The 13,436-nt window shown below is 42.8% G+C and overlaps 1 protein-coding gene across 1 annotated transcript in view; it reads left to right on the top strand.

Annotated features, from left to right (window-relative positions):
• myo15ab (myosin XVAb) overlaps positions 1 to 13,436 on the top strand; it is a 90,480-nt gene that overhangs the window by 39,407 nt on the left and 37,637 nt on the right. The window contains exons 40-53 of the mRNA XM_075462469.1: positions 707 to 786; positions 875 to 948; positions 3,018 to 3,126; positions 3,868 to 3,936; positions 4,026 to 4,090; positions 5,200 to 5,616; positions 7,629 to 7,710; positions 7,829 to 7,924; positions 8,082 to 8,145; positions 8,347 to 8,440; positions 8,526 to 8,643; positions 11,900 to 12,015; positions 13,157 to 13,216; positions 13,322 to 13,397. Of these exons, the coding sequence (XP_075318584.1) occupies positions 707 to 786; positions 875 to 948; positions 3,018 to 3,126; positions 3,868 to 3,936; positions 4,026 to 4,090; positions 5,200 to 5,616; positions 7,629 to 7,710; positions 7,829 to 7,924; positions 8,082 to 8,145; positions 8,347 to 8,440; positions 8,526 to 8,643; positions 11,900 to 12,015; positions 13,157 to 13,216; positions 13,322 to 13,397 (1,520 nt within the window). The remainder of the gene's footprint in view (positions 1 to 706; positions 787 to 874; positions 949 to 3,017; positions 3,127 to 3,867; positions 3,937 to 4,025; positions 4,091 to 5,199; positions 5,617 to 7,628; positions 7,711 to 7,828; positions 7,925 to 8,081; positions 8,146 to 8,346; positions 8,441 to 8,525; positions 8,644 to 11,899; positions 12,016 to 13,156; positions 13,217 to 13,321; positions 13,398 to 13,436) is intronic.

The raw sequence follows: 13,436 nt of genomic DNA, 5'->3' as shown, positions 1-13,436 counted from the left end.
ATCTGTATCCTGTTATATCAAAGATGGAGACGTTTACCGGCTGTTTGAAAGGCTGCATCTTCGCTGTCTGTTGTGTCTGGTTTTATCTTAGTTGCTGCTGCTCACAGTTGTTATCTAAAGTCACGTATTACACCTTTAAGTGCTGTGCTCATATTTTATTTCACTATTTTTTCTAAATGAATCCCTTTGTTCTGTTACATTACCCAGGAATATGTGTGTTTTAGTCCACTTAAACCCTAAGCCTAAGCCTACTGGTCTTAAAGTGAGTTAAGAGGCCCAAAATTCAATGGGAAAATGTATTGAAAAGCACTTAACAAGGCCATTTTGAAAATGCCATAAAAGCTGTATTTTAAACTGGACCTTGATAAAAATGACATAACTGTCTTCAGCAGACCTGTCTTCTCCATTTTGGGCCTCACAGTGGCCCAATATTCAATGGGAAAATCGATTGAAAAGCACTTAACGAGCCAAAAATGCCAAAAACTGCCTTGTTTTGGAGGCCTCATAACTCAGCCATACGGCATCACAGAGACCTCATTCAAAGTTTATATGTGACAGGAGACTCTCAACTTCAACTGAACTAAAGGGTTTGTTGATAGGGCGGGCAGTAGATTGGCACCCATCAAAATTTCTTCAGAAATTTTCTCGTTGCATTTCTTCCTCCAGTGCTAAACTTAAGGTCTGCTTTTTTCCTGTTGTTTCATAGAAGCCTGTTGGGCGGTGGATTTGACATGAACGATGCTGTCATTTCTTCAGCCAGAACTGGCTCTGATTCACTCAGCCAAGGTAAATCATTTTGGTAAAAATAAAAGCACAGACCCTCACTCCTATGGGAACAGACAGCAACATCCTCTCCTCTGCTCTCTGCCTGCAGACTTGGAGCCTCAGAGAGGGATGGATCGTTATCTTGACAGCCTGTTTGACCCCGTGCTGTCGGACGGAGCCGGAGTAAGTTACATTATACATTCAATCCTTTATGAACCACTCTTGTTCTTAGAGTTGGCTTAAAGCGAACTTACTCGGTGACAGACAAGACTTGTTGTTTTTTTTAACCCCTTGTCCTGTCCAGCATTATGGCAGCAGAATTGTAATCTGAATACCGTTTATGCCAAACACATTTGCTATGCCAAGGGAAGCTTTATGAATGTAATGCTCCCCTTGATGCCCATCAACTGCTTATTTATTTATTTATTTTTGTTACAATACTTAACATGATGTGATAGTGTGATAGTGCCGAACCGGACCGGGGGATAGAGAGAGGGTCGAGAGCGAAGAAGGGAAAAAAAGGAACAGAAACATGAAGAGACAAACATAAAAAACAATGAAAAATCAGACAACCAGCTGCTACACCTGTAAAAACAAAACTGAAGACAATCCACAGCTTTTGTGGGGAATCCAGTCTTAGAGACACCAGGAGCACCTGTAAGCAGACAAGCAGAGAACAAACACACAAACAAACAAACAAAAAAGCACAAGCCCCGCCCAACACCTGAGAGGGCCAGGCGCCCCAGACAGCCAACCGCAGTGGGCCAGCGCACGCCCCAGTGCCCTGGGCAAGAGCCCCGGGAGTCAAGACGTGCCCACAGGTGGGGAGAGGCAATGCCCCCCCCCCCCCCATCAGGTACAGCACAAGTAGGCCAGAGGACAGCAAGACCCTAGACCCAGTTTTTATTATTAAAAACTAATACTAAAAAACACAATAAATAAATAAATACACAACCACACACACTCCCCAACACCGCTGGGGTGTGGAGCAGTGGGCACATCTGGGGGCCAGCAGCCCCCCAGCCACCACAGACCCCGAACCAGCAGGACAACTCCTCCTCCTTGGGCTCTGATCTTGGGCTCTGATCTTGGACTCTGATCTTGGACTCTGATCTTGGGCTCTGACCTTGGACTCTGATCTTGGGCTCTGACCTTGGGCTCTGACCTTGGACTGAACTTGGGCTCTGATCTTGGACTGAACTTGGGCTCTGATCTTGGACTGAACTTGGGCTCTGACCTTGACTTGATTGACAAATGTCTCGAATGTTTTCCACTTGTGAATAATCTCTCTCTCTGTATAATGCCAGAAAAGTAAAGCTTTGATTGTGTGTTTTTCAGTATCGAGCAGGTGATGTTTGCTCGTTGCACCTGAAATACAGATCGTATTTGCTTCCTTGTCTCTCTTTTATAAAGTCTTAACTGTCAAGGTGCCATATATTGAAAAATAGGGAGATATGTTGTTTTTTTTACCTGCATGATTGCTCACACTACAAACAATACACGCCACTGTTCTAAAGAATCATGAATGAATGAATGAATGGTGGCGATTATTAGATCAGAATTTACCCATTTAATTTGGGCAGTGTTGCGGTGAATGTTGGCCATGTTGGATCTATCAATCTCCCGCTGGGACAGTGATGTGCTTAATCCTGCTATCGGATGCGGCTGACAAGAATTTGCATGTATCAGATGTGGTTTACAGACCGCTCCTGCCCAGCAACCTATTACGTTACCCAGTTACCGTAACTGTCACAGCCACCGGATCGCCACGGTGATTTCCCAACCCGGCAACGTGGGGATCTGCTTACGAGGAACTGACACTCTAGCAAATGAAGAGCTTACTATTTAATGAGACATGGCCCTCAGACACACACACTCCTGAGGATTTATGGGTCGGCGGCTGATTTCTGACGGTCACACGTTTCATTGACGGCTCGTTGTAAAATAAAAGATATTTAAAAACAATTATTTACATCCTTTAGGAATTCTTAGCTGGAATGTTTTGACATTAGTGGTGAAATACCAGCTGATCTTTAGAAAGCAAAACCAAACCATTTATTTTTTCAATTAACTGCATTTTAACATTTAGAAGTGCAGCCAAGCAACTGCACAGAAACAAAGACTTTCAGACGTTTCACGCTGCCTTTAGAGCCTTTAACGCTCAACCAAAGCACTGATTTAACTAGAGTTTGCTTTGATATGTCGTCATTTTTCCCTTCATACCATGATCAGAAGTCTGTCTCTCCTCACAGGATGTAGAATCAGCTAAAGGACTATCCAGCAGGATGAAGGGGGCCGGGGGAGTTGGTGGGAGGTGGCAAGAGCAGGGACAGTCTTCCGGACCCCCACCTCCACCTGGAGGTCAGTCACATGCAAAGATGCACTCGCTAAATGTTCAAGGAATTAAATTGAATTTACAAGCAGAATCTGAAAAACAAGTACATGTAGTAGAGTCGGCCTCAAGTGTCCTCAGTTTGGATTTGAAGGCGCTCAAAGAGCTTCTTCACAAGTTTCTCTATATGCGGCTTGAAAGTGAGGGAGTCATCAATTAACACTTTGATGCGCAACATGGGTCAAAAGTGACCCGGCTGAGTTTTCATTTTCCATATCTTTGCAATAAATTAACTTAATCATTCAATATTCAAGGTTTTCCTCAATTAACTTGTTTTTAATCATCATGTGTCCTTATTTTATTTTTTCCTTTTGTTACTTTTTGAATAAAAACCCTTTTTGTATCACTACCCCTCTAATGACCCGCATTCATTTCCCAGGTCATTTCATGAGTTTCTCTTTGTTCTATTTTTTTTTTTTAAATCAATTTATTTTATGATCGAATATTCCAAGTATTCTTTAAATATCTTGTTTTTGATCATTATTTTCATTTTTTTACATTCATACTTTATAAACAAAAGTAGTTTTTATATTACTGTGCATATGTTGCGCATCAAAGGGTTAAGACACCCGAGTATTTATACCTGTGAACCACCTCTATTTCATTTCCCTCCAGGGATCTTTGCACATGCGTGCCCCCGCAGATAATCAGTGAATGCAGCAGACAGACGTGCTTTAAATCATGTTTGATGCATGTGTGTGTGTCCACAGCTGTGAGGGTCCTTCCTGTGGGGGGCGTGATGTCGCCACCTGTGGCTGCAGTGGCACCTGTAACACCTGGTGTGTATCAAGTGTGATGAGACAGAAATGCTGAACGACCAAATGTGACTTTGCACCCGTCCATCCTGTTTACTGTGTTCCTTCTGCAGGGAACCAGCAGGCTGCTTTGGCCCAGCAGCAGCAGGTGATTGTGAACCAGCAGGCCGTCATCATGGTAACTCCTCAGTTTGGATCTGCGCGTGTTTATCTGTCAGAAACGCTCAGTGGGGTCACATGGCTCTGAAAGGATCGGATTATTGGCTAAATCACAATCAGACTGAGTTATTAAGTGCATGTAGACACCTTAATCTGACTAAGAACTGGATCGGATGGGATTCAGACCCTGAGATAACTGGGTTGAAAGTCACTCTAAACCTGCTTGTAGACGCTGAAGCACGTGGTGAATCAGACTTTGCGTTCTGCGCATGCTCCAGATGTTTTCCCGGGGTCGTGACCCGGAAGTCAAAGGAGACGATATTCCTGTTGTTGTCGCCGTCAGAAAGAAACAAACAATGCGATGGAGAATGCTCCGTTGGGCATCGAGTTTGTGCAACAAGCAGCTCATCACAGACCAAATGTAGAGGGACGTAGCTTCATCTGGCTCTGCGTTCTCCATCTTTCTCCAATGCCTGAGTTTGTTGTTGTTGTTGGTGGTGAAGAGGTCAACAGGAAGTGGCTCTATTAGCAACAGCTGGAATGGGTACAGCGCCACCTATCATACCGGGGTATGACACGCTTTGTGCCTCTGATCCCATTCATTCACCGCCATATATCCAAGGAGAATTACCCTTGCTCAGCTCATTCTGATTGTAATTTAGCCAATTATCTGTGTAATTTCCCCTTGGGGATTAATAAAGTATAACTGACATGAATGCGGACTTCAAAAAACAAGACATGATTTATTAATCAAAAACAAGGTTAAAGCAAAACGCGGCTGAACCGGATGACAAGACGAGAACTATGAAAACAAAACATGACTGAGACAAAACAAAGAACATGACTTGGAAAAAGAAAAGACTTTCCTTAACTTAACTTAACTTGGCGTGAAAGGTAAATGTGCAAGGATCTCACCCTGACTGTGAGAAAACAGGGAACCTAAATACTGTGGGGAAACTAATGACCTGAACATGGGGAGTGAGGGAGAAACAATGGCAAAACTGAAACTAAACATGAGCAGGAAAACTAAAGACTAAACACCAAGGCATGAGAAACTAAAACATGATAAAACACAAAACCAAGAACTAAAAACATGGCGTAAAATCTGATTCTTGTTCTGTTTCTTAGGCTCAGCAGATGACCATGCAAGCCATGTCTATGGTTGGCAGTCCGGTGTCGACCCCTCCCACATCCCCCATAACAAGCCCTCCCATGAGTCCTCTGCTCATTCATCCTCCGAGCCCGTACGCCCCTGCCAGCCCGTATGTCATCATACCTCCAAGCCCATATGCGAACATCCCGCCAAGCCCCTACGCCAACTTCACTCCAACTCCGTATGCTGCAGCCGACATCCTGCCCAGCCCCTACCATCCTTCTGCCATCCTACCAGCTCCATCCCAGCCACATGCTCGGCCTCCTGCCGATCCTCAGACTGAGCCCGAGGCCCGTCCTCAGCTCCGGGGCCCACGACCCGACGCTCAGCTGAGCTCCACCAAAGCTGGCAAAGCTAAGCCAGCTCAGCCTAAAGCTGGTCCTGCTGCTCAGGTCAGTAACTCTGAGACACTGGCAGTGACAGTTCATGCTGACATATTCATTTCACATTTCTATCAGCTATTCTAGGGCTGGGCGATTTTTTCGGTTTAAATATTAAACCGCAATTTTATTTTCCTACGGTTTTTGAAATAGCTAAACCGAAAAATCGCGATTTAAAAACATAGTAGTTTAAAAAACTCTGCACTGCAAATTATTTGGTTCTTACCAAGAAAAAAAACCTTACATTTAGAAGTGCTAGATATTTTTTCTTGTTTTAAGAATTCATTTCTTATTTTAAGTCTTCAACTTAACAGTATAATCTTATATCAAGCAAAACTTAACTTTTTTGTCTCAAACAGGCAGGGAATCATAAAATGACACAATTAACACTTAAAAAACACTTTTTTGTGGTAGGTGTGCCAGAAAGCAAGTCAAAGTACTTCCGCTCAGCTCCCGGGCCGCTCCAGCAAAGTTACATAGCGCAGTTATTCCAACTCAGACCCCCGAAGGGCATAGGAGACAGGCCCATCGTAATATTAAAACTCATTCTAGCCGCACAATTTTTTTCAAGCTGTTATTTTAAGGTAGAAATGTTACATAGTATTGCTTTAAAATAAGATGTATTACGTTTCTCCTCCAAAGTCTCATCAAAATAAATCTTGTTTTAAGATTCAATAACAAACTCAACATGCTTGATTCAAGAGTCACACAGAAAATATCTGAAAACACACTTTATTCCTTGGATTTTAAGCATATGACAAATGTTTGTTCACAAAACTGCCTTTGTTAAATCTAGAAACAAGACTCCTACAATCTTAATTTAAGAAATCTTGCCAAGTCAAATTATCTTGCTGCATGGAAAGATTTTTTCACTTGTTTTGAGTACCTTTCCCTTAGTTTTAGTGTTTTTTATCTTGTTTGAAGAGCCCTATTTTTTGCAGTGTTTAGTAGCCAACTCTCTCACTTTGCCTAATAATACGATCAGATTCCCCGCGGCACCGACAGACGTAGCGTGCAATAAAAATGTCAACAAACAGAGATGAAGAAGAACTCCTTCCTAAAAATGGTTCTACTTCAGGTGTATGGAGGTGGTCCGGGTACAAGCGGTCAGACACGGAACAAACAACTGTTCTGTGGAAAGTTTGTAGAAAGTCGATCACTGCAAAACATGCAAGAAGGGGCCCCGTGGCAGGCGATCACAGATGCGGAGACATATTACATAGCGAAAGATATGGTCCCCATCTATACCGTAGGAAAAACGGGTTCATTAAGATGCTGCAAACGGTAGACCCGAAGTATCAACTGCCCAGGCGCAAGCATTTCGCCACAGATGCCCAATTTATATAACAAAGCAAGAGCTACAGTCGCAGAACAGCTGCAAAACACATTTTATTATTCCACCACTACCGACCTACGGTCCAGCCGAACCACACACCCATATCTGAGTCTGACCGTGCATTTTACTGACGGAGAACTGGCCCTGCGAGGCATGTGCCTGCAGACGTCGTACTTCCCCGACGACCATACTGGCGAAGTAATAGAAAGTAATAGAAAATAATAGAAATAGAAAGTAATAGAAAATATGTATTTCAATTTTGCCTTGGTCTGGTTTGTTTAGAGAAAAACTGAAAAAAACTGAAAAAAATTTAGGTTTAAATCGAAAATCGTCCATTAGTTAGAAAAAAAATCGAGATTTTATTTTTAGGCCAAATTGCCCTAATCGTTCAGGAGCTTCAAAAGTCTCAGTGAAACAGGACAGAGGGATGCTGCTTTATTTCAGTAATGTTACTCAGAGATTTCATGTCTGAAATAATTACTCTCTGTTAGAGCAATAATTCAAATTTGATTGTTTTCAGTCATAAAGCTTAATGTGAAAATCCAACCTGTAATCATTTAGATTAAAAGCAACGGCATCGTCCTTCTCTTTGCTCTGACGCTGAAGAAAATCCAGCAAAATCTCAGGAAATGGTGTTTAATGTCTGCAAAACATCGAGTACAAACTGTCTGTGTTTGTCCCTGCTTAGGTTTCTCAGTCCGGTGAGGACGGTATCCCTCGGAGAAAGGCCCCGGCCGTCCCCAGGAACAAGGAGCCAGCCCGGAAATTTGGTATGAGAATGTGAGGGACACGATGTTCATTCAGTCCCTTCAAATAAAACTTTTATTCAGCAGATTGTCGCACGACAGAGAAAAGATCATCAGTTGAGTTATTTTGTGTGCATTTTAGCCCCAGTGGTCACGTCTCCACTGCCCCCTGCTGGAGAAGTGGTGAAGTATTCAGATCGGCCTTCGGATCACGTCGTCCCCAGCCGAGACATCCAAGGTAACGACTTCTGGTTAAAGTCAAAATCATCATTTATTGAACAAGTTTATGTGTCAGAACTGAACAATCCTTGGCTGTTTACAGAGTTAGAAAAAGAGAAAGAAAGAAGTTAAATAGACTCTATGGTAAGCTGACATGCTTCTTATCATTTTTAAAGAAATCATCCAAAGGTACAACTCCCCCCCACCACCACCGTCAGACCCTCTACCACCCGGAAAGAGGTCAGTTCTCTTAATTAATGCTCGTAATGTCGACTCCATCTGCAGTGCAACCCTGGTTTAAACAAACCACCGATAAACACTCACTGTGCGTTCTTTGTGTCGCTTTCCATGCAAATGAACACAAAGACAGATCACACAGTAGGGGAGAAATCCTGAAAGCTGTAGGGGGGCACATGTTGAAAACTTTCTGCATGTATTCAGGGCACCGGAGGGGAAGTTCAGGAGGAAGCAGACGCCTCGTGATGAAGCTCTACAGATCCTCAGACCTCAGATGGACAGCCCGCCCGCTCCACAGGTAAAGACGTGTGAACGCGGGGGTCGTAGATGCGTGTCAGCAGCACACGGTGACATGAACACATGATGTTTTCGTCTCTCTCCAGCCCAGACGTCCTGACGCACTCTCACCCTCTGCGTCTGCCATGAAAGAAGCAGGTTTTAAACCCACCAAGAGCACAAAGACGAGAGCGTCCGACCGTCCCCTGCCCGCACCTCCACCAGGTGAGGACGAGATCAGTTTGGGAATTATTCTGCTTTATTTAGATTTACTTCTTTATGTAAATTCCCAATGTACCTATGGCATAATTCACAGAAAAAACCTCTTCATCCTTTTCTGGAATATTTAGAACTGAGCCCCACATTTTTCATGTATGGAACAGTTTTTCTCTGTTATGTTCTAATAACCGGACCAACACAGATGCATTACAGACAGGAAACTTCTGGCTCGTCTTTACCTTTTAACTCAGAGATTGGACGATGGGGACAGCTGCAGACAGTTGAAAGGCCTCAGTTTACGTCTTTTGTCACCCACACCGAGCTCTAAAATCAAATATTTCATCAATTTGGATTCTTTATTTCTGTCTTTCTAACATAACGTGTTGAAACTACAGTTTGAATAAAGCTATCAGTGAGACTGAGAGATCTGAAACATGTTCCATGAATTTAAATTTCCCATTCTAAGTGCTTATATTGAAGGGAACTGGACCTTTTTCTCAAATGCCAAGCAGATAAATCATCTAAGTGCAGCTTTTAATAAAGCATTAAGAATTACCGTGACCTGGATAACCAAGGCTAATAATTAAAAAGTGTAGATTTACTGAAGTCTGGTTTGTTTCCCACAGCTGGAGCTCGCTCAGAGCGCTGTGTGTGACACCTGTTGTTGCCAGGTTTGAGCAGGGCCTTGGATCCTTTAACTGGTTTCATCAGTCAGGGCCCCACAGCTCTGAAACTCCATCCTGAATAACTTAAAGGGACAGTTCGCCTCTTTTGACATGAAGCTGTGTAACATCCCATATCAGCAACATCATTTCTGAACATCTTCTTACCCCCTGCTGCGTCCTGTGAGCAGAGTTCTATCCTCGTTTTGGTGCTGATGAAGGTAGTCCGGCTAGTTGGCTGGGGTTTAAAAAATAAAGCGTTTTGCTTCTCAAAACAATATGCGTTCAACAGAGTAATACATTTGCATCACAAAATGGTTCTCCAGGACAAAGTCAGACCTCACAATCGCTCGGTGCTATGTCACGGCCATCTAAGAAAGGCTGTGGGCGGCAACAGGTGGTTTGATTCCTGAACGCAATTCTGACTTGATTGTTTAAAATATATATGTAGTTTATTTCCAACAAAAAATATGAACAAAATGTCAGGGTTTTAGGGGTGAGGGTGGAGAGGAAGGTAGGACACGGATACGGACTTCAAAAAGGAAAACTTGGTTTATTTAACAAAACAATGATCAAACAAAAAGCGCGGCTGAGCCGGAATCAAAAACGTAGCTGTGAAACAAACAAAAGGACTTGGCATGGGAATGAATGAATGAATGAATGAATGAATGAATGCCTAGCTTGGAAACCGAGGAACATGGAACAAACAGGTATCATGACAAGTAGGGCATGTAAAGATCCGGCAACAAGACAGGGGAGACTGGAAACTAAATCGAGGGCTGGGAGTGATTGGAGATTGAGTGCAGCTGAGGGGAAAAACACAGGTGAAGTGAGTGAAACTAATGAACTGGTAAGTGAAGGGAAACTAAGACATGAATTTAAACCAAAATGTAACCTAAAACATAAAACTTAAAACATGGTCCCATGGGCGTGACACAAAACAGTAACTAAAAATCTCTTACAACTTAGATGAAAAACGAAAGTTAACTTAATCTGATTTTACAAGCTCAAAAAATCATTTTACCAAAACCTCCCGTCTTCACAGCGGACATTTGATCAACAAAGAGCTCCTCCAACACGCCCCCCCCCCCCCCCCCATGTGTTCTTAATCTCTCTAATTATTGGGAGGGTCTAAAAGTTACCGAAATAATCAAAACAACTTCAAATATAAAAATTAATTATTCCAAACTAACTAAAGTATATTCTAACTGCCCAAAGAAAACTAAATTGATACAACTTAAGATCTACAAACATAAATGGCCACAACGCACTATTTTCTCTCCCTTCGTATCACTGCCTGCTGCCGCCTGCCGACAGCTGCACCTGTTACGGTGTTTGCTGCTCGGTCTGCACTTCGGTCTGCACTTCGGTCTGCTCAGCAGGCAGTGATACGAAGGGAGAGAAAATAGGGCCAAGCGATCGTGAGGTCTGACTTCTTCCTGGAGACGATTCTGTGATGCAAATGTATTACTCTGTTGAACACATATTGTTTTGAGAAGCAAGACGCTTTATTTTTTAAACTCCAGCCAACTAGCCGGACTACCTTCATCAACACCAAAACGAGGCTGGAACTCTCCTCACAGGACGCAGCAGGGAGTAAGAAGATGTTCATAAATGATGTTGCTGATATGGGATGTCATACAGCTTCATGTCAGAAGAGGCGAACTATCCCTTTAAACCTGCACATTCACATCTTTTTCATGCGAACTTCATCATTTCTTGTTTGGCTTTATTTGCTGTCTGTACCTTCAGAGCTTGCCTGTAATTACAAAAGAAGTGAATCGTTATTTTAAAGACTTATTTGCCTCCTCCATGAGACGCCAATTATCTCATACTCATCAGCCATATAATCTGTTTGCCGTCACAAATTAGCGTCCTCATTTTCACGTTGACATTTTGACGTAATTACGATACTCTAATTCATCTCGAATGGCACGTTTAGGGTGAGATTAGTAGGGCAGAAAACAGGCAGGCACAAAGACGGCGTAGGATCTTGCTAGTTTACATTATTTCATTTAACCTTTATGCAACCAGGAAAATTGAACCTTTGACATTTAAAAGATCTTTTACGAGGCCATAAAACAGAAATACAGAATGTTCGTATCCTACGGGATGAATTACAGAGACAGTCAGAAGCAAACTGAAGGACGTAAGAGTGTTAGTAGATTAGAGCATCCTCATCAGCAATTGTAGGTCAAACGGGATGATTATCATCATCCATAACATTTGCAGCATGATTTCCCCTCCTCCAAACTGTGAATAACTTCTTTGAAAGCGACCAGCTCTCTCAGGTTAAGTTGTTTCTACAGAAGAGGGAGCAGCGTACTTTAATCTGAACACTAACTATTAAAGGTTTTCTATAAATTAAGCTACCACCTGTTCCAGAGTAACAACAAAGCACCGAACATGCTTTCCCATCAGCCTCGGTTAAATGACTTCCCTGCCAATATGCTGAACTAAAACAGGGTTTACCCTCATTGGGGTGTCACTCTGAGCATGCCATCGTGCTGAAGCAGCATTCATCTCGAACAGTCTCCCAGGGCCGTCTGTCCCATCTCGTTTCTGGCTGACGAAGTAACACGAAAGCTTGTTTGATGCAGTTTCTCGAGAGCTTCCAGTCGAGCCGGAGCGCATCCAGACGCAGCTTCATCAAAGCAGCAACGAGGAGCACTACACCTACACCAATGTGCCGTGGAGGCTGTATCTGAGAAAGGAGGTGAGCCTGTGCACAACTACTCCAACGGAAACATTTCATGAGATGTCAGCACAGGTGGGTAGAGCAGCCAAAAAATGTACTCAAGTAAAAGTAAAAAGTAGTCATCCAAATAATTACTTGAGTAAGAGTAAAAAACTACTCAAGTACTGAGTAACTGTTGAGCAACGTCTGATTTATTTGTTAACACAAGCATTCAATCAGACAGACAAACATACTAAATAATCATCTTTAGGCAAATTAGAGTTCATCCAATTGATCAAATAAATTAAAATGAATTAATTAATTACAAAATAGCTTAAATTAAAATAATCCAGGTAAATTCAAGAACTTCAATAAAAAATAAAAGAGCCTTAGGAAATGTGTAAAACATATGTAACCCATATGTAACCTAAAAAACAAACATTCACCTATCCATGGGGAAAAACGAGTTTAGGAAACTTAGCGCTACATGTTTCCTCAAGTTAGATGTTGAGTTTCTGCTGAAATGTGCGTTTGTTTTGGTTGACACAGAAGACACATAATGTAGCTGCTGTTTCTCACTCTTTGTAAGGTAAACATGCTTTCAGTATGAGGCCTCGTCTGCGTCTTCATTTCCCACCGTTGGTTCTGACATTTTTCATCTGTTTCTTTGTTTGTTTGCTACGACTGCTAATGCTAAAGCTAACCCGTCCCGCCGCTGAGATCGAGTACGGTCACGTGACCAGACTGCACGGCTGCGTCTGATTGGTGGAACACAGTCAGGTGGTAGAGCCTTTGGCGGAAGTCTCTCTCTCTGTCAGAATAAAACACTAAAATGAGGCGTACGCGGGGGGATAAAAATAATGAGGCGTAGAATACCAAAGAGGTAAGAAGAAAAGTAACCAGCTCATTGTAGCCTAATGTAGCGGAGTAAGAGGACAGTTTCTGCTGCACACATCTACTCAAGGAAAAGTAAAAAGTATAGAGATTTAAAACTACTCCTAGAAGTAGAATGTTTTCAAAAACTTACTCAAGTAAATGTAACTGGTTACTACCCACCTCTGGATGTCATGGCTGCTTGAGAGCTTCAGTAACTACTACATTTCCTGGCCTGCGTGTCCGTGATTACAATCAAATGCAGACGAAACAGTTCTGATATAAAAGCGATCGTCTCCTTTTGCAGGTGTTCTATCCCAAAGACGGCCTCAACAGTCCTCTGGTGCTCGATCTTATCTTCAAACAGGTGACTGTTGTCCTTATGAGTTTTGCTGATGAAAGAAAGATCACAGGAGGATCCAGTGAAATGACTCCTGAACATTCCCGTCCTGTCCGTCTCCCTCTCCTGCAGATCGTGAACGACACCCTGTCAGAGGCGTGCGTTCGCATCGCCCGGGATGAAAGGCAGAAAATGAAAGCCCTTTTCGGTAGTCTCTCTGTTCTTCCTCTGGGGTATTTCTTGTGAC

This window comes from Odontesthes bonariensis, chromosome 4, assembly GCF_027942865.1.
Source record: "Odontesthes bonariensis isolate fOdoBon6 chromosome 4, fOdoBon6.hap1, whole genome shotgun sequence".
NCBI lineage: Eukaryota > Metazoa > Chordata > Actinopteri > Atheriniformes > Atherinopsidae > Odontesthes > Odontesthes bonariensis.
The sequence above is the reverse complement of the archived record's forward strand: the minus strand, read 5'-3'. Positions and strand labels throughout refer to the sequence as shown.